We start from the raw sequence: 22,501 nt of genomic DNA, 5'->3' as shown, positions 1-22,501 counted from the left end.
ATTCATTAAGAAAATTTAAAACATATTACAAAGTGAAAAATGTAATAACTATCACCATTGATATACAATATTTAATTATTTCCCAATATTCCCTAATTGGTTATAAATTGAATAGTTTATAATAAAACCTATTGCTAATTAGAACATTATTACGCTGTTTATTGTACAGAGTTATTAAATTTAGAAAAGTAAACAATTCTTTTTAAGAATATTAATAAATATAATAAGATTGCTTTAACAAGTCTAAAGAAATATTCCTCAAACAAAAAAAAAAAAAAATATCTCTTAATAATCATAACTTAAATTTTTAAAACATAAAACAATAACAAAAAAAATAAAACATTTTCTCTTCCTTGATGATACTATTATATATAAATAATTAAATAATAAAAACACCAAAAAAATGTGATAAATTAAATAAAAAAATTTAAATAGTATGTCATTATATTCACCTTATTATTCATTTTTATAAAGAAAATCCATACTTGCATATTATTTTACACTTAAGTGGTCACCACTCATTAGACTTAGTTTGAGACTAGACCATTTTGAGTCTATTAAGTTAATTATTCAATAAAGTGAACAATGTTCAATAAGAAAATGGAATATGATACAAATATTTTGACTGAAAATAAAATGAAATTTTAAACATTATTAAAATTCCAGCTTAATAATAAAATGTAAATCTAAAAGATTTGTATTGATATATATTAATGTGTAGAAATAAGAAATTACTCCATTAACTGGTGCAGTGATTCTAATAGATACATTCTTTTCTATGTGTATATATATATATCAAAAAAACTCGTCTAGACTCCAATAAACAAATCAGTTAATTAAATATAAGTCCAATAAGCGTTGACCACTGTATTTTATTATCATATATATTATTTTAAATTATAGTTAAATTTATTGGTAATAAAATTGAACACAAAAGAAATTTCGTATAGGTAAAGTATATCATATTTGATTATACTATAATTGAGAACAATTATTTTTAATAACATATCTAATCAGTTGAAAAGAATATTTTAATACCAGTATATACCATCAGTCATATTCATCAACATTGTATGAAATATTACTAGGTTATTAATAAATAGAAACCATCAACAATTTTTCAAACATCTATTATCATCACTGTTTAAAGCTTATATTGAGTGCTGGTTAATTTGATGTTGAACCTATTGTTGTAAACCACTACAGCCAGGACTAACAAGTTTTGCAATAGCATCGCGTAATCGTCCGTTTTCAATTTTGAGCCTTCGGTTCTCTTCAGAGAGGAGTTCCCACCTTTGCTTTCGTTTAATTCTACACCTTCTTGCTGCTGACCTGTAATATTAATTTATACACATATTAAATATAATTGGTTTTATTCTTATATATTAATCAAAAACTTGAACTACAATAGCAGCTACTAAAAGAGAAGTAATGTGTCAATTTCAATCATGCACGGAGAATGATTAGATAATTATTGAAAATTAATAAAATTATAAAAATTGTGTTAATTTGTTTAATTTTTTCTTAGTAAATTCTAAAGGAATAGAAAAATGTATGGTAAAATATCACCGTTCATTTTGTTTAATGTCCTAAATAATGTAAAAAATTAAAAGCGCTAATACCTTGATAAAAATATAAATGATATATTATTTTTAAAAATTTTAATTTATTTATACAAAAAAAAAATAAAATAAAATAAAATAGTATATTGTAAATTCTTAATTTTTGTTTTTCTTCATAAAAGTTAAAATTAATAAGTGAAATCAAGAATTAATAGAAAAAAAAATAGTAATAAATAATTTACCTGTTCCTCTCTAATAGTTCTTGTTTTTGTTTCTGTTTTCGATCATTGATATCTTCTTGACTATCATTATTGATTCCATTATCATTGCTAATGGTATTTGTCGTGACATTAATATCATTATTCTGCAGTTGTAGCTGCCTGAGCTCCTGATGTCTTTTAGTAAAAAAGAGTGGCTTTTGTTTTTCCTTTAGTCGTTTTCCTAATAGATTCTGTTTCAATGTCTTCACTTACACATAAATCATAAAAACACATATTATCAATATTATTATGGAAAAACATATAAAAGTACACACAATGGTACAAACAGTTGGTCAATATAAAAAATAAGTAGATAAAATATAAAAAAGTAATACCTGTTTAATATTAGTTGTTTCACTTTCAACATTAATAACTATATCACCATTTTCATTACCTCCTTCATTTCTATAATAGTCTTGAAGATGACTAGTCATTGTAGTCGTGTCAATAACACTAGTGGTAGTTGTAGTTGTTGGAATGATGAAGGGCTGTTGATGGTTTTGGGACTGTACAGGGACAATTAAGTTATGCCGTTGTCTTTGTTGCTGCTGTTGCTCTACCATCATTACCAATACCGTTCCAGCTGTCGTCTTGAATGTAGGAGTAACATGAATAGTAAGTGATACAATGTTAAAATAAAAAATTATATTTATAAATATATAATAGTTCAACTTTTTACTTACTTCTGATGCTGTTGTTGAAATAAACAGATTTTGCTGATGTAAATTAGAAACGGTAGTTGAAGTTGTCATCAGAGATTCAATTTCAGTTGAAGCTGCTTCTGCAGTAGTAGTCATCATATCCATAGAAGTAGTTTTCATCGTCAAAGCTGTACAAATAATTTTTTAAACTAAAAATATAAACACTACCATGATATGTATAAAGAATAAGTAAATACTATTCACAGTTATACTATGTTTAATATAACTAATTTATAATTAAATAAAACAAAATGTGTTATTAAGTATATACAAGTAAATTTAAATATTTTTTAAATGTACATTTTTAACATGTCAATGATTATTTTGTTTTTATTATGTATCAAATCTGTAAAAATGTATACCATGTGTACCAAATGTATACAACAACTACAGTTGAAAAATAATTGTAGAAACATTTTTATTGAAAAATGAATTAAATCTTGAAAAAATCATAATTTTTTGATAGAAATCATTAAATCATTATAAGTCTTCTTATGAAGTCACAGGATCACAAATCATATATTAGATGTATTCTGGTTACTTAAAAATTATGAATATTTCCTTCAAGCATGGGTCCCTGTGGAGGGGAAGACAGGTTATCCCCCCCCTGAGAAAATTAATTAAACAGTTAATAACAAGGTTTGTAATTGAATAACTGCAAAGACTTCAGTTTTTATTTAATAACGACTAAAATGTGTATAATTCTGACATATTTTATTATTTGCTAAAAATAAAATTTTAATATACTTTTTAGTGTTTGATTTAATTATGCCCTCCCTTGATAAATTTTTTGCAAGTGCCCATAACTACTAGCCATTTACTTTAACATCATTGTATAATAGTTGTATGTTTAATGAAAAGAAATATGACTTATACATCATTGACTATGCTGTAAATCTAGTTTTAAAAACTGATTATATTGTTTATCATTATTATTTAAACTTTATAAATTTTATTAAAATTAACATGATTAACAAGATGTTTACATTACCAACTTAATTACATCATAAATTATAATACATTATTTACTATGGTTGGTTTTGAAGAGTAAGTTGATCCTTATAAAAAAAAACATTCATTATATTTTAAATTAAATTACTCAAAATATTTTATATAGCTTCCAGTGGAAAAAAAATGACTGCAATAATAATTTATATATTTTTTGTCTAAATACCATTTGCATTCATTTTGAACTCAGCTTTTAATTAATTTTAATATTAATGCTTACAACTATTATTTTTGCTGTTATTGGATATATCCACAGCAGTGGTAGTAGCTATAAATGGAGTGTTTAAATCACCATCATTGTTATTATTGTTGTTGAAAATAATTTCTGAAGAATTGGTATTGCTTTTTTGTTGTTGTAATACTGCTTGTTTGAAAGTTTCATCAAATGGATTAGCCATCATTAAGGTAGTCACAATAGCGGTTGATGATGGGCCAAATACATTTGAAGTAATTGGTTGTTCAGTTGATGTTGATGTGGTGACCATTGCAACATTAGTAGTAATAGGTACAGTTGTACTAGCTGTATCATCTGATGATCCTGTTAATGAACCCATGACCACAATATTTTGAAGATCATGAAACAAACCAATATCATCACAATGCCTAATAAATGTATTTGGTGTAGGTAGTTGTTGATTTTGTTCTGATGTTATTGCAGTAGTTGTCATTGGCATTGATGTAGTAACTGATGGCAAAATTGGTGTGAGCAATGGTAAATTCAATTGTTGTTGTTTTTGTTGTTGTGGTGATAATAGTAATACTGGTGGTGGTGTTAATTCTGCTGTTGTTGTTCCTGGAGAAATTGGATCAGGTGAAGCTGTTAAAATACAAAAAACAAATATTTATAAATTAATAATTTATATTAATACTGATAAAGTATTATCAATAACTATTTTAATGAATGAACGAATAAATAAATTGAGAATCATCCTCAAGTTACCCAATAAAACACAGAAGCTTAACAAAACTTATTAGTCTGAAAATGTAACTTATAAATATATCTTGGTTATGTGACTACATATCTAGATGGTAACGAATAAGGTATAAATAATCGTATACATTAAAATTCATGTCATATGTTAATTATGTGCAACAAGGATTTATTATCAAGATCAAATGCAATTTTTCAGACATGTATTGCAACTAAAATTTATTGAAGATCTAATTCTTTCCTAAGTGGACAATATATAAATTGTTTTCTCTAATTACTTGGTCGTAGATGCAAAATATCCATAATTTAAATATGTAACCTTGAGGAGTACAAAGTATAGGAATTAAATGCAGTATGAGAATATCACATTGAGCACAGCGGATCAGTATGAGAAAGATTATTATACTTTAGTAACTATTTTAAAGTAATGAATATCATATAGTTGATAACTTTAACTTTTAATTTCATCTAATAGTGACGTACTAGACAATAATATTGAAAATAACAATAATAATGATGATACTCACTGTGGTGTTGCTGGTAATAGTAGTAGTACGCCATCCCGTCGCTGTCCAAGTTGTCAAGTTCTCAGGAATTACGGACAGCAACAACAGCTGCGGTGTTCATTCGACAACTGCAAACAGGTCGCAATCGAAAGTTATTGAAACGGTAAAAAACCAAAAAAAACGTATATCAGTGGTCGACAATATGATCTACAACCAAACGCAAAAAGACAACGAAAACAGTCAATAATGCACTCACCTACGCGCCGTCAGGTCGCCCATCAACGACCGATTGCATCGGACGCCACCGCGTACCTACGTACGGCTCGTCCGACCCGGTGTTCATCAGCGATTAGCGATTCCCGTACGCGTTCAACGCCCGAGTAATGGTGTCGTGAAAACGAGACGCGATTGCGTTCACCGGATTCCGCGATCAGTGTTATATCACCGAACGATCAAGTTCTTATCACCAGTTATCATCGCGTTGTTCGCATACATAACGAGTAAAACAAATTAATAAAATTCTTTATCATCTATGATAGTCCGTCCCGCGCGACAACGGTTAAAAAAACAAAACAAAACGACCGCTACCGGTTGCGTACACAACGCGTCACGTGTTGACGATCCTTCCGATATTCGAGACCCATTTCGTTCCGTCAGCCGTTCCCGCTTCGCCAACATGAGTCTCGTGTTCAAGAAAAGAGACGGCCGACGACCACTGGACGAGCAGACCGTCGTCCAGGCACGGCAGTCGTTGCACTTGTTGCCGTGTAAGATACATCCGCGGTCGCCGGACTCCGACAAGCAAACCTTCTCGGCTCCGGTTGACCGATATTTCCGTCCGTACACGGACGCCACGGCCGACGAGGAGAACGGCGCCTTGTGGCACGCGTCGCTGCGCGGTAAACCGTTGACAGGCGTCGAACTCAACATGCCGGATGGCTACGTCGGGATCTTGTGCAGCAGTAAAGTCGAGCCGGACAATTTTGAGGCGACCGTCAAAGTGACTGCTGACGACGAAGTGACTCGGCAATTGATGTATTGGAATTGGGACCGTGTTCCGACACGGGAGGACCCCTTGTTAGCTGCATTCGACTGGGTACGAGTGTCTGAGGCTATGGCCTAATCGACTCCCTATTATGTATTATTATATTTCCATATATATAAATATATATCAGTGTACAATGTGCTGCGAGTTGAAAATCCAACATTTTTCAACATTGCTGTTGTTCATAATACCTATTTTAGTTTTTAAGCATTTTTAATTGATATGGTAATAAAAAAAATAAAATAATGTATATATATTTTTTTTGTTCTTTATTTTTGTTGTACAATCTGTGAAATGCTTTTACAATAAGTACAAGTGGGAAGAGTTGTTAATGATATTTACAAATAAGTATTATCGAGACAGTGGTCATGATCGAAGAAGCCAACCATTGTTGGGACTTCGGTAAAATAATGTATATATTTTTAAATAAAAGTAATTTCCATGTTTGTGCTCTTAATTATTATTATTGTTCTTATTTACAGTTAACTAGTTACCTAAAGTTATAGATGAAAAGTTATTATTATCTAAATAACTCTATATACTATAAAAAGTATTTGTTTAAGTTATCAAGTATAATAAAAAGAAAATGTGCTATAGGGTATTGAGTTAATATGATCATCAACTAAATTGACTAATAAGTAAACCAATTGTATTATTATAGTTTTTACATTTTATTGCAATTTATATATTTACACTTGGTTGTTACATTTTTATATACAATATAAGTAGAAAATAATAGTTTGAATGAAAATTACAACTTAGCTGTTATTAATCATATTTATAATATTACTCTAAGAAATATCACAAACGCTCCTTTATATATCTCTAATTTAACCCTGAATCAAGATTTAGGTATTAAACCTGTTATAACTGAAATGGAATTATTTTACAAATGGTTTTTGCCAAACTAAAAAATCATTCCAACCCATTAATAAAAAAATTACATACCTACCTTCACACTTTCTGGAAACCCACAGCGCAAACTTAAAAAAAAATTGTGTCGTGACCATTTAAATTAATAATATATCTTGTCAATTTTAAACATATGCTAAACTAAATGTTACTAATGGGTGGCTTCTTATTCATGTTATGTATGGCCTTTTATCTTATAAACTAATTGTCCATTAATTTGTATAGATTGTGTATATACTTGTAAATAATAAAAAAAAAATATTTATAATTATATATTACTGTTGAATATATTGTATATCTTCATAAAAATTTACTGCTATTTAATATGAATACCTACAGTTTGTAAGTAAATATTATTCATAGTGATTTTCGAGAACACTGATTAATTAATACTTACCTATCCAGCCCATGTTGTTTAAAAAAATTAACCTACTTTTCTCTAATAAATTTGCATTAGGTGTTATGTTTTTATATTACACCCAAATTAACTTTAGTATGGTAGGAAGCAAAATAAATAATGCAAATCATGAAACATATTTTTATTTTAGGATATTTAATTTATTCTTCTTCTTCTCCTTTACCATTCTCCCAACTATTTGGGGTCGGCCACCCTTGTTCTAAACCTCCACTCGTCTCGATTTTCTACATCCATGCACATACCGACAGCAAATATTATAATATTATAATTTATTTAGCAAATATTTACAACAAAATTACCATAATTATATTTATTATATACCTATTTTATATTTTTATAAAATGTTTTATTTTCATATAAATGTCTATTAATTAAAAATTATAATTACTCTATAATTAGTGAAATTGTAAATGTAATATTTTAAGTAATAACTGATAAATATCACATAAAAACGAAAGTTAAACCTATTTAAAAGAAAACAAAATATCTATGTAAAATAATTATGTAGTAAAAGTATAAAACAGAAGGATAGGCATATTTAAAATTTTATATTACAACTAATTTGTTGAATAATTAATTGTGTTTTATTGCTAATGAGTTCCTATTCTAAAACTTATTTGTTAAATACTAAAATTGTACTAATTAAACATCTAAATTACTTATAATATTTTTTTTATAAGTAATTAAATAATGAAAAAGGTAAGATTGGTTTTATTAAATTAATATATTGCACGCCTACCTAGTAATTATGAAAAATGTGATGATCATAATTATTCATAATAAAGTTAAACTATTGTGTATCGATTATTTTAAAGTTTTTTTTATGTGACAATGCTCATAAAATGTTATACAAATATAAAAAATAAATATTTTAAACTTATTGTTTTATATACCATCTAAATATTTGATGATTGAAAACGATGGATTAATAATCTGTGTTTCTTAACTTACATGGCTTATATCCTTAATTGAGAATCATTATCAAATAGTTGCTTGTAAAGAATACTTGTCTAATTCGTATACATGTAATATTGGGTGTTTCTCGATGTTCGTATTTGAAGGGCTATAGAAAATAACGAAAACAGTTAATATTCCTAAATTGTTTGGTATTGCAATTTTTAAGTTTCAGAACTCAAAAACTAACAAATAGGGTACAAAATAATTCAAAACAATTTATTGTGGTAATACAATAAATTTTTGATAAAATTAATCAGGGCTTGAAATAGAAATAAAAAATTTCCATTTTGATTATTGATATTAGTTTTTTTTAATTTCGATTTTGGTTTCAAATATTGATTTTTATTTTTTGCGATTTCGCTTTTGATTTCGAATATCGATATTCATTTTTTTCAATTTCGGTATTTATTTTTTTTCGATTTTGTGTTCACAACAGCCTTAAAATCCATATTGTTCGTTGATACGTTATATTCAGTGGTGCATATTACTTGCGTCGCAGATTTTATTTAATAGGCACCTAAGTGTACAGTTACACTGATTTTTAACTCAATGAATAGTTTTTGTAGCTTTTTATGCTGAAACATGTATTGGTTAGAATTAATAGAAAGTAAGTAAATTCCTTTAAAATTCAGACTCTAGTTATGGTTATACTATATTATGTACATTTTTATAGATAATAAAAAAAAAATTTATTTGATATTTTTAGATATTTTAAATTTATTATAAACATAAAAGAAACAGTTTATTGTACTTCTACGTTAAATTTTTAAACACGAATATATTTATTTTAACAAATACGTATTGTATGTAAAAATAGATTTATGTACCATTTAATCATTCAGTTCATCGATTTAACGTTCAAATTATGTAGACCTATATTGCTTACAATACTTTTGGTACATATCCTAACAAATCGTGTAATTATATTTAATAAATTATAATGTATAAATAATTAAATAAAAATAACTTTAATTTTTTTTTCAATGTTGTAGAATATTAGTCCCAATGAATATGTTTTCCTTGAATATCGTATATTATTTTTAGATAGCGTCATTTATTTATGGTTTATATTTTTGTAACCAATCGTAGATGATATATTACATAAGTTTTGCACGAAAATTTGGAAAAAAAAAATTCTATTACGTAACATAATTTATTTTTTACCAAATATTTTAGAATAAATTACATTTAATTTGAGCAACATCAGTTAAATACAGGCCTCAAACTCCTAGACTTATACTGTAGGGCTCCCGTATGCATGCCAATACATTCAATGCTTATAAAAAATTATTTTACATATTTGAATTGAATTTAAAAAAAACCATTATAAATTATTATGAATATTATAGATTATTAGTAGACATTTGAAAGCTAAGTTAGGTCATTACACTCAGCTAAGATGATATAAAATAATTATTTACATTTAATATATCATCTCACATAATTAGTACTCAAATATATATCACGTATTTATGTGATATGTATGTCATCACGATATAACAAGCGATTACATTTTATAGTTTTATTTATTTTTAAGAACAATTGAAAAATTACGAGAAAGATTTAAAATAAACCTAACACTTATAATAGTTGTTCTAAACCATCTACTCTACTTAAAACTTGAAGTAATAGATATTAAGGTTAATCAAGGTTAGTATTAAGTTTTCAATTCTTCGAAATTGACATCTTAAACATTATAATTATTCATTTACTAAGCAAATCGTGCCTCAATCGGACTCTAGCGCGTAATAAAAAATATTACAACAAAAGTATTTATGATAATTATGGAGAAGTATTACGTTTTATGAACATGCCGCCATGGATTAATTTGATATTACATTACATTAATTTAATGTAATCAACCATTTTCCATTGGCTATAATATAATGCATTTTTTAAACGGAAGATTATTATAATTTAGTACATAGAATTTCTTCTATATTATATGTAAATAGGAATCTCATACAGCATACTTACTACTTGACGTTCGTTTCGGTACAAATATTATGATGATAATATGTCTACATACATATAAACATATAACAATACGTATTGACTATTTTAGCTATCACAAGTATTCATTATTTATTTTCATATAAATTACAGACCTATTGTTGAAGTAGCCTAAATGTAATAATAAATTGTTAGTTCAATTTATTGTGTTCCTAATAAATGCTTTATTCTTATAGAATTACATGTAGGTACGAAATAATGATTTAAAATAATTTCTCTTACATTTCCTCTCTATAATGGAGATGCATTTCATTTTATTACAATTGTAAACATATTTACCATGTGGGCATATGACATGTGCATTATTATAAATTATACCATTCATAACCCATTGTTATAATAATAATAATCACAAATATATTCAATGAGAATTTATATTATATTTGAGTTCGCACTAATCATTAGCCAAATCATAAGTACAAATGGATTATATATACTACATAGGTATGCATTTACCTTACGCTCAATACTTATAGCTGATTTCTTAAATAGTGGTTGAAGTTAGAGATTCAATTCGTCTATTAACAAACTTACGAGAGTTTTAGTTGACCTACATTTTTTGACAAATGACAAACTCTTTCAGTCAAACCAACAATTATAAATATAATATTATACTTAGTTGTATCTTTAATTAATTACTTATTGATAAAATAAAAATAAACTATTATACATTTTTAATTTATCATACCAATAAAAGGATCCTCAGCTACATTAAATCGAACTATATATTGCCTTTCTTCGACAATTTATAATTTTTTTATATTTAAGAGGCAATTTAAGTTAATCAAATGTTTTATATTATTAAAATGTTTATTATTTTATAATTTACTTTTTTCTTTTTTTTCCGTTAGTATCGAGAGCCGGAGGAGGAATCATGGTGCCAGTACTTCTCTTCCGGGCCCATCGTTTATTGATAATAATTAATAATCAATTACAAAATCACGTAGTTGCGACGGGCCAATCTCCCATTCGATAGCTATTACAATAGGTAGTTATAATAATACTCTCAGATTTTGCCTTCGGCTACATTTGTAAGAACTTAACTACACGTTGTTTGGTAAATCCGGAGGTCTTTCTGCGGCCTGATGATGTCTTTCCTCATCCTCCTTTGCAGTAAGGATATTTTCCACAATTCTATAAAAGAGTTTGAAAACTTTCTCCGCTTCTTTGAGAATCACGTGCTTCTCTGTTGGATCCGGCAACAGAGTCTCGAACGCTGGACCACGAATAATGCCAAATACGTCGATGGTGTCGGACGACGACCTAGCCGGGAGGTTAGCGCTTCCCGGAATCCTTCTCAGTAGGAGTACTGGAATAATGTGTGTTCTGCGATGTCCGAGTCATCTGCGCACTGCCAGCAACGCGGAATGGTGGCCCTGCCCATGCGATGGAGGTACCACTGGAAACAACCATGGCCCGTGAGTGCCTGTGTCATGTGGAACGTCAGAGGCACCCACGAGACGGATTTTATAATTTACTAAACAGATAAATATAAAAATAAATATATGAAAACAACCACGATTTCACAAATAAATGGCGCACAAATGTTTGATTGTTTTCAAATAACAAATAAGCAATAGGTAATGTTTATTTATAAGCTAAAATATGATTTGTGTAATAGACACCCACTCAAATAAGTTTATCTAAAATGTTAATGCACTAATAAAATAGTTTTAGTGTGCATCGTTCAAAAATACGGCTTTTTGTTTTCACACTAATAGTTGAACTAAAACGCAATGTTTTAGCGTATTAATATGATTATTGTGCTAATGTAAAATTCAAAAATAGACACCCAGTTTTGAAAACGTTACCTGTATTTTTCATCTAAGTTCTAATAAATCAAAAATAAAAATAAAATAAAAAATCGAATGTCTAGTGATCGAAATGTCCTATTCGAAAATATTTTTGATCGAAAAATTTAATATTCACAAATCAAGTTATAGAAATGTTATGAGATCGAAATATACTATGGTTGAAAAATACACATTTTAAGGTAATTATTTAAAAAAAACCATACTAGTAAAAAATGTTGTTTTAAAAACATGATTAAATTATTATTAAATATGTGTAATAAAATAATGAAATACTTGTAATTATTATTGAATGTACGTCATTTTGATGTGCGTAAAATGAACGAGGTAAATTCGACGCAAAGCAATTGAATGCATAAACATTGAGACATTTCGAGGAATGTCAATTCGACGCGTTTTATGATACAATTATTTCATCGCTTGATAAGAAAATACTTCGATAAAATTTATATGTAATTTATATAATTTTATTATATATATCAATATAATAGCATTATATACTTGTATATATTTTGATATTAATTTTAATAATTATAAATTACCAATTTCATCAAATTTATTTTGAATGCTATACGTATCGCTAAATGTTCAATCACACATTTTAATATACACTACACCACCACACTAGCACAATATATTCACCGAGTATACGCTAACATTTGAATATTACTGCTCTTGGTCATTGTTTACATTTTTACATAATTTATTTTACCAATATATACATAATATTATTAATGTATTTGTTTATGTCAAGGGTTCATAACCTTTTGAGGTAAATACCCCCTTTCATATTATTTTATACTGCCATGCCCCTCTCACCATAATACTCGTTAGATTTAATTATTTTTAATATACACATATATATCTGTCTTCCCTTCTTGTATTTAATCCTATGACTGATTTCGCAATCGGACACGTGCTCTCCACACTTCCCTGTTTCAAGTTAACCTATTTAGTTCCATGTAACTTGACAGTCTAGCATCGGAGATCATTTGCTTGGCAAATAAAGTTCTCGGTTCTCAGACATCCTTGGTCTCTCTTACCTTCAATTTCCCTTCTATTATTCTATAAACTATTTTGTGTTTGTGCCTCAATATGTGACTAATCATATTCCATTCATTTTGATGGTTTTAATTCATTCTCTGCGTTAATTTATTTCATTAATAATACTTTTTTTGGCTCTATCCAACTCACTCATAGCATTGTTCTCCAACACCACATTTCAAAACTTTTGAGGTTTCGTTGTTGTGCCTTATTTAGTATCTAGGTTTTGCAGCTGTATAGCAACACATTCCATGGGTACATATAATTTTATGAAGAGTTTCCTCATCCAAAAACTCATACTATTGGGGTATAAACATTTTTTCTTATTCATGAAAGCTGACTTTTCCAGTGTAATTTTGGGTCTTATTTCCATGATTCAGCTGCTTTGGTTAATTGAACTGTCTAAGTATTTAAGTTGAAGTAGCGTTACTGGAAGCCCCCTTCATACAAGCCATCAAGCCCTGTACATTTTTGTTATTATTATTACTTATTGTATTGTCTATACAGATTGTATATATTCGTTTTCTAAAATAAAGAAAATAAATAAATAAAAAAAAAGTGTTTAAAATATTCCACTTTTTCAAGCAGCCGATTTCCTGCTTGTATATACTACAGATCCGGTCTAATTTTTAGCAATCTAAATCATGCCTTCATGATTGGTTATTGGATAAATATGATAATATAAAAATCAATGAAGTTGTTTTGAATACTTAATAAATTTATTTGTTAAAAAAATAATATTATTATTATTAGAATTATTAAAAAAAATTGTATTATATTCACTTTCTAAAATATTAAGTTTTAAATTTATTAATATGAAGTAGATACAAATAAATGATAGGGTTGGTATTGTTTAGTTTCACTTAATAATGTTTTGATTAAATATAAATTATCAAAAATAACATTTTCATGTTTCATTGCTTTTTAAAAATTGTCACGTCTCCCAAGGGGGGCACACACCACAAGTTGAGAACCGCTAGTTTATTTATAATGGTAATATTAATAAATATGATAAAACGCGTCGAAATGTAGATATTCCAAAATTGCCGCGTCGAAATGTTGCGGCACCAATAATACTATAGATAATAGTATTAATACAATTATTATAATACAATGATCAATAAATAATTAAAATTGACAATTTTGTGCTTTTCTCTTAAGTACTCCAATAAATTATAACCGGGATCAGCTAAAAATCTTTTTTGCACAAGTTTTATGCGTATATTGTGTAATTGTACTTGAGTTTTCATTTTTTTTTTTTTTTTTATTACCACGTCCATTAAGTGACATTTCAATTTTTGCTTCAGTTTCATTTTGAGTAGATTTTCATATTGTATTTATTTTATGTAGTCGTACGATAGTAGGGCTTACTAAAATACAATATATATGTGCCATATCAGGGGCGTATTTAAAGGGTGGGTCCATAGGGCCCGTGCCCCTCACTCCATTCACCGTATTTCATATTTATTATTGTAGGCCCTCTTATTTTTCACGCACGAGCACACGGTGAAATACTGAAATATCAATATATCAAGATAATATGATACATATTGATATATATATATGATACATACATTGCTTAAGCAACACCCTGAAATAATTATAAAACCTGAAAAAGCAGTTGATGCGTATGCTAATAAACATCCCAGACGTCTTCAGTTATTGTAATTATAAAAATTATATTTAAAATATGTTTTATTATAAATTTGTGTAATAAAATGGTGTTTCTATCAAACACTTGTATTTTGATTAATTGGTTATGAATAACGACAGTTTTTTTAGATGGAAAAGTTATAACTATGTATACTTTGAACTTTTTGTTTGTGCTTTCCCCCCCTCCCTAAAACATTTCTAAATACGCCCCTGGGACATATATATATATATATATATATACCGAATGATTATCTTTATTTCGACCAAAAAAACCTATTCGGTTTCAAAACATTTCGATCATATTAATAAAATATTTAACCATTTGTTTTTTGACTATAAAACGATTCGATCACATGATATTTCGATCATATTTTATTGATCACTAAAACGTCGACCAAATGACTTGCACCGAGTATATACTAGTAATATATTAGTGTATATACTAGTATTTAAATCAAAATAATTTAATATCTTGTTATCAAAAGAGAAAGTAAAAGAAAAACATAATATTAAAATGTAAAATACATACATTATACAGTAGATAGGTATGTTAATTAAATGGAAAGTCAGACATCTCAGAATCGATGGCTTGATCTGAAATGTAAATTTTTGTTAAGATTTTTCTCATACGCATAGTATAAATATATTTACGATCTAAATATTAAATAAACCTAATTAAATAAACATAAGAAAAAATCTTTGACATTGTTAAGTATTAAATAAAAATAAAATATAATTTACTTAAATGAGGTAGGTCGAAGGTTGAAAAATTTTCATTTTTTTGATTATTTTAATTGTAATTTATATGTTACTCTTTTTATAACAATTTTCAGTTTGGTAACAAATTAATGGAGGGCAAATTATTTATAAGGATTATATTTTATATATACGGTAGGATAAGTAAAAACAGAATTATTTGTAACATGAAGCATGACAGGTCATTAAAAATCCTACCACTAGTAATATGTCAGTATCAACATTATGACTAACAAGTTGTTTTATTATAAATTAACTATATAAAGTCTTATTTGTAGTTAGTCAATTAAATACTGAAAACCATTAGATTGAAATTTATAAATTGTATGCAAAAGAATTACATACATTTCCTATAACAACATATACAAATCTAACACTTAAGCAGTGTTATGCTTTAGATAAATTTATCTAGATATCTTATCTAAATAAAAATCATAGCCATCTAGGTAAATTTATCTAGATAATTCACAATATCTGTAGCTAATCATTAGTAATAATTAATCTACAATTTTATCATTCAATATAAAATAAATAACTAAATAAGAAATTTCATTTGTATATTTACTTGCAAAAATTGGTTCTAAAATAGTCTTACATAGCATTCATTACAATGACATTTATATGTATTTATTTAATACATTTATGAACAATGACAATTTATTATGTGTATAGACATATATTACCTACATAATATGCATGGGAAGTGAGAATTATTTATAATTTCATAGTATGGCTCATACGGGGAAGTTTCATGCCCGTATTACTATTGTTCTGTGGTATTACGAACGCCGAAAGAGCATTTACAAGAACCAGAGATAACGCACTATAGTTCTAAACTGGTTATCATTGTAGCTGCGCGATAGATGGTTCATAAATACTAAAAAACAGAAATAATTTTTGATAAGATAATAGCAATATTATCATATGCATTACGCTGTACCTACACAGAAATTGATCGTTCTCCATCATCATTCGACCGCCTTAAATTCAATATTTGTATATAAATTATGTCCAATGTTCTTGTAATTATGTGCTCTAAATAATTGTCAATACCTGATCTCAATTCTATGAATTTGTACTTTGATGTGTCTACATAATATTATTGTACAACAAAATAATTATTAAGTTGCGTTCACTATGCCGCTGAATGCCATTTGGCACGGCTTGCTGGCAACGCCAAACTGGCAAAGCCAATAACAATACGATTGTCCACATAGGTGTTGGCATTTAGTCATTTAATATCGTTTATGTGGTACCTATGTTTGTTTTTTTCCAAGTTTTTTAAGTTTTCCGTCTTTTAAGTCTTTTTAATATGTTTTCCGAGGACGATTTAATAATCACTGCATATGCTGTTAATTTTTATTTTTATTTTTCTTTCTATTTCCTCTTTTTCTACTCCAAAACTAACTGCAATCTCCAATATCGCGTCCATTTTTTTATTCCTATCTTTATATTCCTTTAAACGACAGTCCCATAAAACAGGACGATCGCGGTATAATTCAATTAAATTTAAAACTTTTTCATTTGACCACTCCATTAAACCGAGTGACGTAAAAAAAAAAACAAAATTAATTAACAACACAACGGCACTAACGACAGTCAAATCACAATTAGACCCACGTGAGGCCAGTTGGCACGTACACACTATTTGTTCTGATTGGCTTTCTTTGAAGTAGACCGACACTCGAGCGATATCTGTTGGCATGCCACTTAGCCGAATTTGCCAGCTGGTATGTGCCAATGATCACATCTACATCATTTTTGGCTTTGCCAGCAAGCGTGCAAAATGGCATTCAGCGGCATATTGTGGACGCACCTTTAGGCGTGTAACTTCCGCTATTTATTAAAAACTTGTACTGTACGCAACGCATTTTCATCCACAACATGTTCAGTGTTGATCGTCAGACAGTCTTCATATTTTTCATAATTTTGTCTATGATTTTCAATTTTATTTTATTGGGGAAATATTTTATATTTTGAAACGGATCGTTACATAATACAATCATTACCCAAGACCAAAAGAGTTCACCTAAAAACGGATGAAAACGTTGATGCCTTATTAATATCTAGATAAAAATTATTTTATCTACTTATATCTAGATAAAAGTGGTTTTATCTATCTATATCTAGATAATTTTAAATCCAGATATCTTATCTATATCTAGATAACTTTTTTTTATTTAACCTCAACACTGCCTATATTTAATAATTATTTTACTGAAATTATAAATAAATAATTATATTAGTTACAATAACATAGAATTATTCAAATGGTTGGATAACAAACCAGTGTACATGATATCTTCTTTACATTCTCCAAATAATACTCATACAGTAGAAAGAGAAATAAAATATGAGAAGGGAGTACTACCACGATTCCTAGTCCTAATTGGTTACAATATGACGTTTACGAGTACTTGCATCATATTTTACGAGGAACTTGTCCTTATCAACATTCAACGCAATTCGAAAATAATGTTGGTACTCGATGCAGAAAAGCTATAACTTAGCAGTTAACACTATTGCGCCATTTAATAATAACAATTATTTCATTTATTTTATTTTGAAACTAATTCTACCAACTTAAATGTTTAAGCATTAATACCACTTCATTAAATTTGTGAACATCAATTATATTAATATTATTCTGTGATATTATATAGACGTGTTCTTAGTATTAACAAAATGCCAAAATCACATAAATGCCAAATCATAGATAGGTCGATAGATGTATATACGTTGTTATATACTTATTAAATTTTGGGGACTAAAATATTTATTATGTTTCTTCGATTTCATTATTGCTCCGCTATGTATATTGTAATATAAAAAGTCTTTTATTGAACAATTCATCGAATTGAGTGGTAATGTCCATGGGACTGCAGATAGTATTTTAGACTTTAGTAGTGCAGTGGCCAGGGGGTATTATATCAGTATCATGTTTCATAATATCTTGTTATTTGATTATTTCCATGTTTTATTGGAACAAATATTTTATTTTTAGAACAACAATCGCCAACTATCGATAAGCTATAATGCATAATAAATGAGAATAGGTACTGAAATAAACACTTTTTTTGATAATATTATATTATATATCACGAATTATACCGATTAATGAATAATGATTACTGTATAAAACAAATGTAATAGTATGGAAAATTTTTGGAAAACTGAAAAATATCTTTACGTTCACAAATAATTTATCTAATCATCTAGATGAGTGATTTTTTTATCTTGAATAATTTTTTCAATAATTTTCAACGGTTCATTTTTTATTATCTAGATAAGATAAAGATAATAAACATTTTTATCTAGATAATCCCAACACTGGCAATAACCATAGAGTAAGATAGAGGCTGCGTTAGCTATCAAAACTGAAGCCAATTTGTCGGTCATTGCTCCCATGAAGATTCCAAGTATGATAGTTTTCTCCGCTAGTTTCGCTGTCTTCAATGAATGAAAAGTGATATGTATATATATACTTTTCGTTGAAAACAGCATGACTAACGGAGAAAATTATTTTACTTGGACACTTCAATTGGGGTCAATGACCGACGGATTAGATTCAATTGTGATACATGATTTTGATAGCTAACGCCACCTCTATCTTACTCTATGACAATAACCTACACAAATTATTATCACTTCAAAAGTACCAAATGTCTGTAAAAATTAGGTTTTTGCTTAAATATTTTATTTTGATATAATTGAATAACGCTTTTACTTTTATTATTTAAGATTATAGATTGTAATAAAATAAAAAATAATACATAAAACTTCCTCTTGAATCATTCTATCAATTAAAAAAAATCTGTATCAAAATCCGTTGCGTAGTTACAAAGATGTAAGCATACATAGGGACAGACTTGAGAAGCGATTTTGTTTTATACTATTTATAGATACATTTTAAAGTTTTAAACAATTTATTTTTATGATTCATGTAGGTTATAATTAATAATGAAATCTTCCTCAATAATCATCTAAACATTTTTGAAGAAGCCCTTCTTCTGCAGTAGCCAATGGCATTTATATGGTCACTAATTTCTTGCATTCTTCCTTATAAAAAAATCTTGTAACTTAAATTTATTAAGACATTTATAAGTGAAAGAATCTTGACACTATATTATAAATTACGTTTACAAAAATAGGAGATTAAACAGTTAATATATGTATTGGCTAGTTATATAAACAAACGTACCGGTAAAAAACTATTTAGTTATGTTTCTCCGACAATAAAAATACTATTAATCAGTATATACCCATATATAATTTATATATATATATATAAATCAATTATTTTATTTTTATTTTTATGTCTTCGTTAAAATCATTACAGCAAATATATTAGTTGAAGACGACAGTTGGTCGAAAGATGGTGATAGAATATTCTGTGGTAAAATGTGACCAAACTGATAAAGACAACATTAAAATGTATTTGGGTCTGTGTATTTCTCCCAACCAGCCAGACTTTATCCAGGTTCATCTAACGCTACCGAACAACAATATTTTGTCAGCGAATTTCGCATTATGGGATACTATTTTGGAAGTAAAACATTATATTTTATCCGCCTTACAACCAAAAATCGATAATACACAACAAATAAGATGTTTCGCGTTCGATGATGAACATCAACAATTTGAAGTGAACGACCACGCAGTGCTAAAATATTACTGGAAAAAATATCCTATTAAAATGTTAGTAAACATTAAATATCATTGGGATAGCGAAAATAATGTACCTCACGTGCTAAATAATACTTCAACACAATACTTGATTCGTCGAGATGACCGAAATATATATGACACCAATGCCTCAATGCCGAATGATATAATAGGATATAAAAACGATAGAACTGATAAAATTTATTGGAATACAATGGTACAAACTGCGACATCCGAAACATCTGCTGATTTAAGTGATAAAAAAAAAAAAATCTCATCGGCCGTACAAACACTTCAAACTCGAGAAGCCTCTACCAGTTTAGTTGGTAATGATTTTGGTACTCAGACTGAAACATTGAACGTTCTTCGATCTATGAACTGTATAAGAGAAATAAGTAATTGTCATGAAACGAAACAATTATATTTAGATATTTATAATTTTATTTTCCAACAGGTGCTAGCCAGAATTCTCCTCCTGCAATGACCGAAAAATATCGAGATAAATGTGCTCGCACGATACAAAAGTGTATGCGAATGTGGAGTGCTAGAAAAAAGTTTGAAAATATGTTGAAATACTATTATTATCTAATTCAGTTGGTATGCATCGAAATGGAGGAGTTAAAAAAAAATGTTTATAACAATCAACAACGAAATTTAATAAACCTACAATATCCTACACGGACTAAAGATTTTGAAGCTCTTTATGCTGTGGTTAAAAAGTACCACGAAAACAAAAAAATCAATATAAAAAATAAAACTGAAAGAAAAGCACAGCTCAAAGAAAAATTGAAATGCCATAAGGAAATCGCCAAGCACAGAAATCTAGCCAAGGAAACAGCAAAAGAAAAAAAAATCTTAACACAACTAAATTACATTTCGAAACCCATTATTTATATGATAAAAGGAAGTAAAGAATCCATTCTTGTCGAAACTCAAGAAACTTATAAAGCAAAACAGTTATTAGAATTTTACATTTCACTTAAAAGAAGAGACCTAAATAAAATGGAAAGAAGTGAATTTTTACTTAAGTTAAGAAAAACATTAGAATCCTCCAAAGAAATTCATTTGACACAATCTATTATAAATTTATTAAATAGAGAGCTGACGTTATTAAATATCGTTAAACTAAATGATAGCCAACTGGAAATGTTAAGAAAACGTATTGAAATAACTTTCCAATTTATCATAAGACAACCGGAAATAAACCCAGCGATAGCAAGAATCACCACGCCCGCAAATCTTATTAAATGCTATAGTTGCAGGAAATTAAAATCACTTAACAGATTTAAGATGAAATTAGATTTAACAGATACCACGATATGTAAAGATTGTAGACATTTGTATTGCATTACAGTAAAACAAATAAATTTAATGCCTTACGAAGACATATTCAGATCGATCAGAGCTACTGAGGCAAAATTGAAAACAAAATCTAATATAACATTTTTCTTAAACATCGAAGATATATATTATCTAGTAGAAATCATATGGAAGGGAAAATCGGCATTAAGCGAATTCAAAGACGTAACACAATTACAATTGGTAAGATGGGACCACAAACTAAACTGGTCCCCATCGAACACGATTCTATTGACGACCGATGAGGCCGTTGTTCATTCTAATATCAGTAACATAAATAAAGTGTACACAAAAACATTCATCGATAACGTACATCTAAAACACATGGCTGCTAGAAATTATTTCAAAGGCTTAAACGAAAAAGCAGTAGATTGTAAGTGTAAATGGGAATTACGTGATTATTATAATAAATAGATATTTCATTATAAAGAGGAAATTTTTTAGAAATTGTCATACGACGCTTAATATGTATATTATATAAATGCTACAATTTACCATAACCATAATACTTAAATTTTAAAATATTATTAATTAAAGTTTAATAACCATAAAGACATTTCTTATTATATTAATATGTATATTTTTTAAATAATCTAATAACAGAAGGTATTTTATTTATTATTTTTGTACCTATCATTCGGAAATACCTACCTTAAAATATTAAAAAGTGAAATAAATTAATGTAAAAACAAGGTCTTAACTTAATGCAAATTAAGGTTAAAACACAAGTTTCTCAGCGAGGCCCAATATTTAATTATATGAAATTAATAATTAAAAAAAATAAAAATATAAATATAATGTTTATGTTTTAATATTCTGACATGATATCGATGAGAAGGATTAATACATTTTTCTTCCTGAGAGTAGTGCTGTATCAAGGCATATACTCCAGGCTGGGAA

General features: G+C 27.9%; 3 protein-coding genes across 3 annotated transcripts; 2 read left to right on the top strand and 1 right to left on the bottom strand.

Moving 5' to 3' along the window:
* Positions 1-433: 433 nt before the first annotated feature.
* LOC112692237 (histone-lysine N-methyltransferase, H3 lysine-79 specific-like) lies at positions 434-5,397 on the bottom strand. Its single transcript, XM_025566845.1, has 7 exons — positions 5,225-5,397; positions 4,990-5,096; positions 3,752-4,348; positions 2,506-2,651; positions 2,158-2,412; positions 1,805-2,025; positions 434-1,332 (listed from the first exon to the last, which is right to left on the bottom strand). The coding sequence occupies exons 2-7, from the start codon at positions 5,021-5,023 to the stop codon at positions 1,185-1,187; spliced, it is 1,401 nt and encodes a 466-aa protein (XP_025422630.1). The 5' UTR covers positions 5,024-5,096; positions 5,225-5,397; the 3' UTR covers positions 434-1,184.
* Positions 5,398-5,405: 8 nt separating this feature from the next.
* On the top strand, positions 5,406-6,470 carry LOC112692238. Its single transcript, XM_025566846.1, has one exon. The coding sequence runs from the start codon at positions 5,501-5,503 to the stop codon at positions 6,089-6,091; it is 591 nt and encodes a 196-aa protein (XP_025422631.1). The 5' UTR covers positions 5,406-5,500; the 3' UTR covers positions 6,092-6,470.
* A 13,482-nt stretch (positions 6,471-19,952) lies between these two features.
* Positions 19,953-22,015, top strand: LOC112692180 (IQ and ubiquitin-like domain-containing protein). The gene is made up of 2 exons (XM_025566750.1): positions 19,953-20,643; positions 20,697-22,015. The coding sequence occupies exons 1-2, from the start codon at positions 19,953-19,955 to the stop codon at positions 22,013-22,015; spliced, it is 2,010 nt and encodes a 669-aa protein (XP_025422535.1).
* The last annotated feature ends 486 nt before the right edge of the window (positions 22,016-22,501 follow it).

Source organism: Sipha flava, unplaced genomic scaffold, assembly GCF_003268045.1.
Source record: "Sipha flava isolate LNK unplaced genomic scaffold, YSA_version1 71_pilon_pilon, whole genome shotgun sequence".
Lineage (NCBI taxonomy): Eukaryota > Metazoa > Arthropoda > Insecta > Hemiptera > Aphididae > Sipha > Sipha flava.
This window is presented reverse-complemented; position numbering and strand designations above follow the sequence as displayed.

What these genes read in the sequence shown, in the direction of transcription:
- LOC112692237 (XM_025566845.1), bottom strand. Translation starts at nt 5,023, where the DNA reads ATGGCGTACTACTACTATTACCAGCAACACCACA. An exon ending in CTATTACCAGCAACACCACA is followed by an intron (nt 4,349 to 4,989) that starts GTGAGTATCATC and finishes GTATTTTAACAG; the next exon opens with CTTCACCTGATCCAATTTCT. An exon ending in TTTCAACAACAGCATCAGAA is followed by an intron (nt 2,413 to 2,505) that starts GTAAGTAAAAAG and finishes CCTACATTCAAG; the next exon opens with ACGACAGCTGGAACGGTATT.
- LOC112692180 (XM_025566750.1), top strand. Translation starts at nt 19,953, where the DNA reads ATGGTGATAGAATATTCTGTGGTAAAATGTGACCAAACTGATAAAGAC. An exon ending in TATAAGAGAAATAAGTAATT is followed by an intron (nt 20,644 to 20,696) that starts GTCATGAAACGA and finishes ATTTTCCAACAG; the next exon opens with GTGCTAGCCAGAATTCTCCT.
- LOC112692238 (XM_025566846.1), top strand. Translation starts at nt 5,501, where the DNA reads ATGATAGTCCGTCCCGCGCGACAACGGTTAAAAAAACAAAACAAAACG.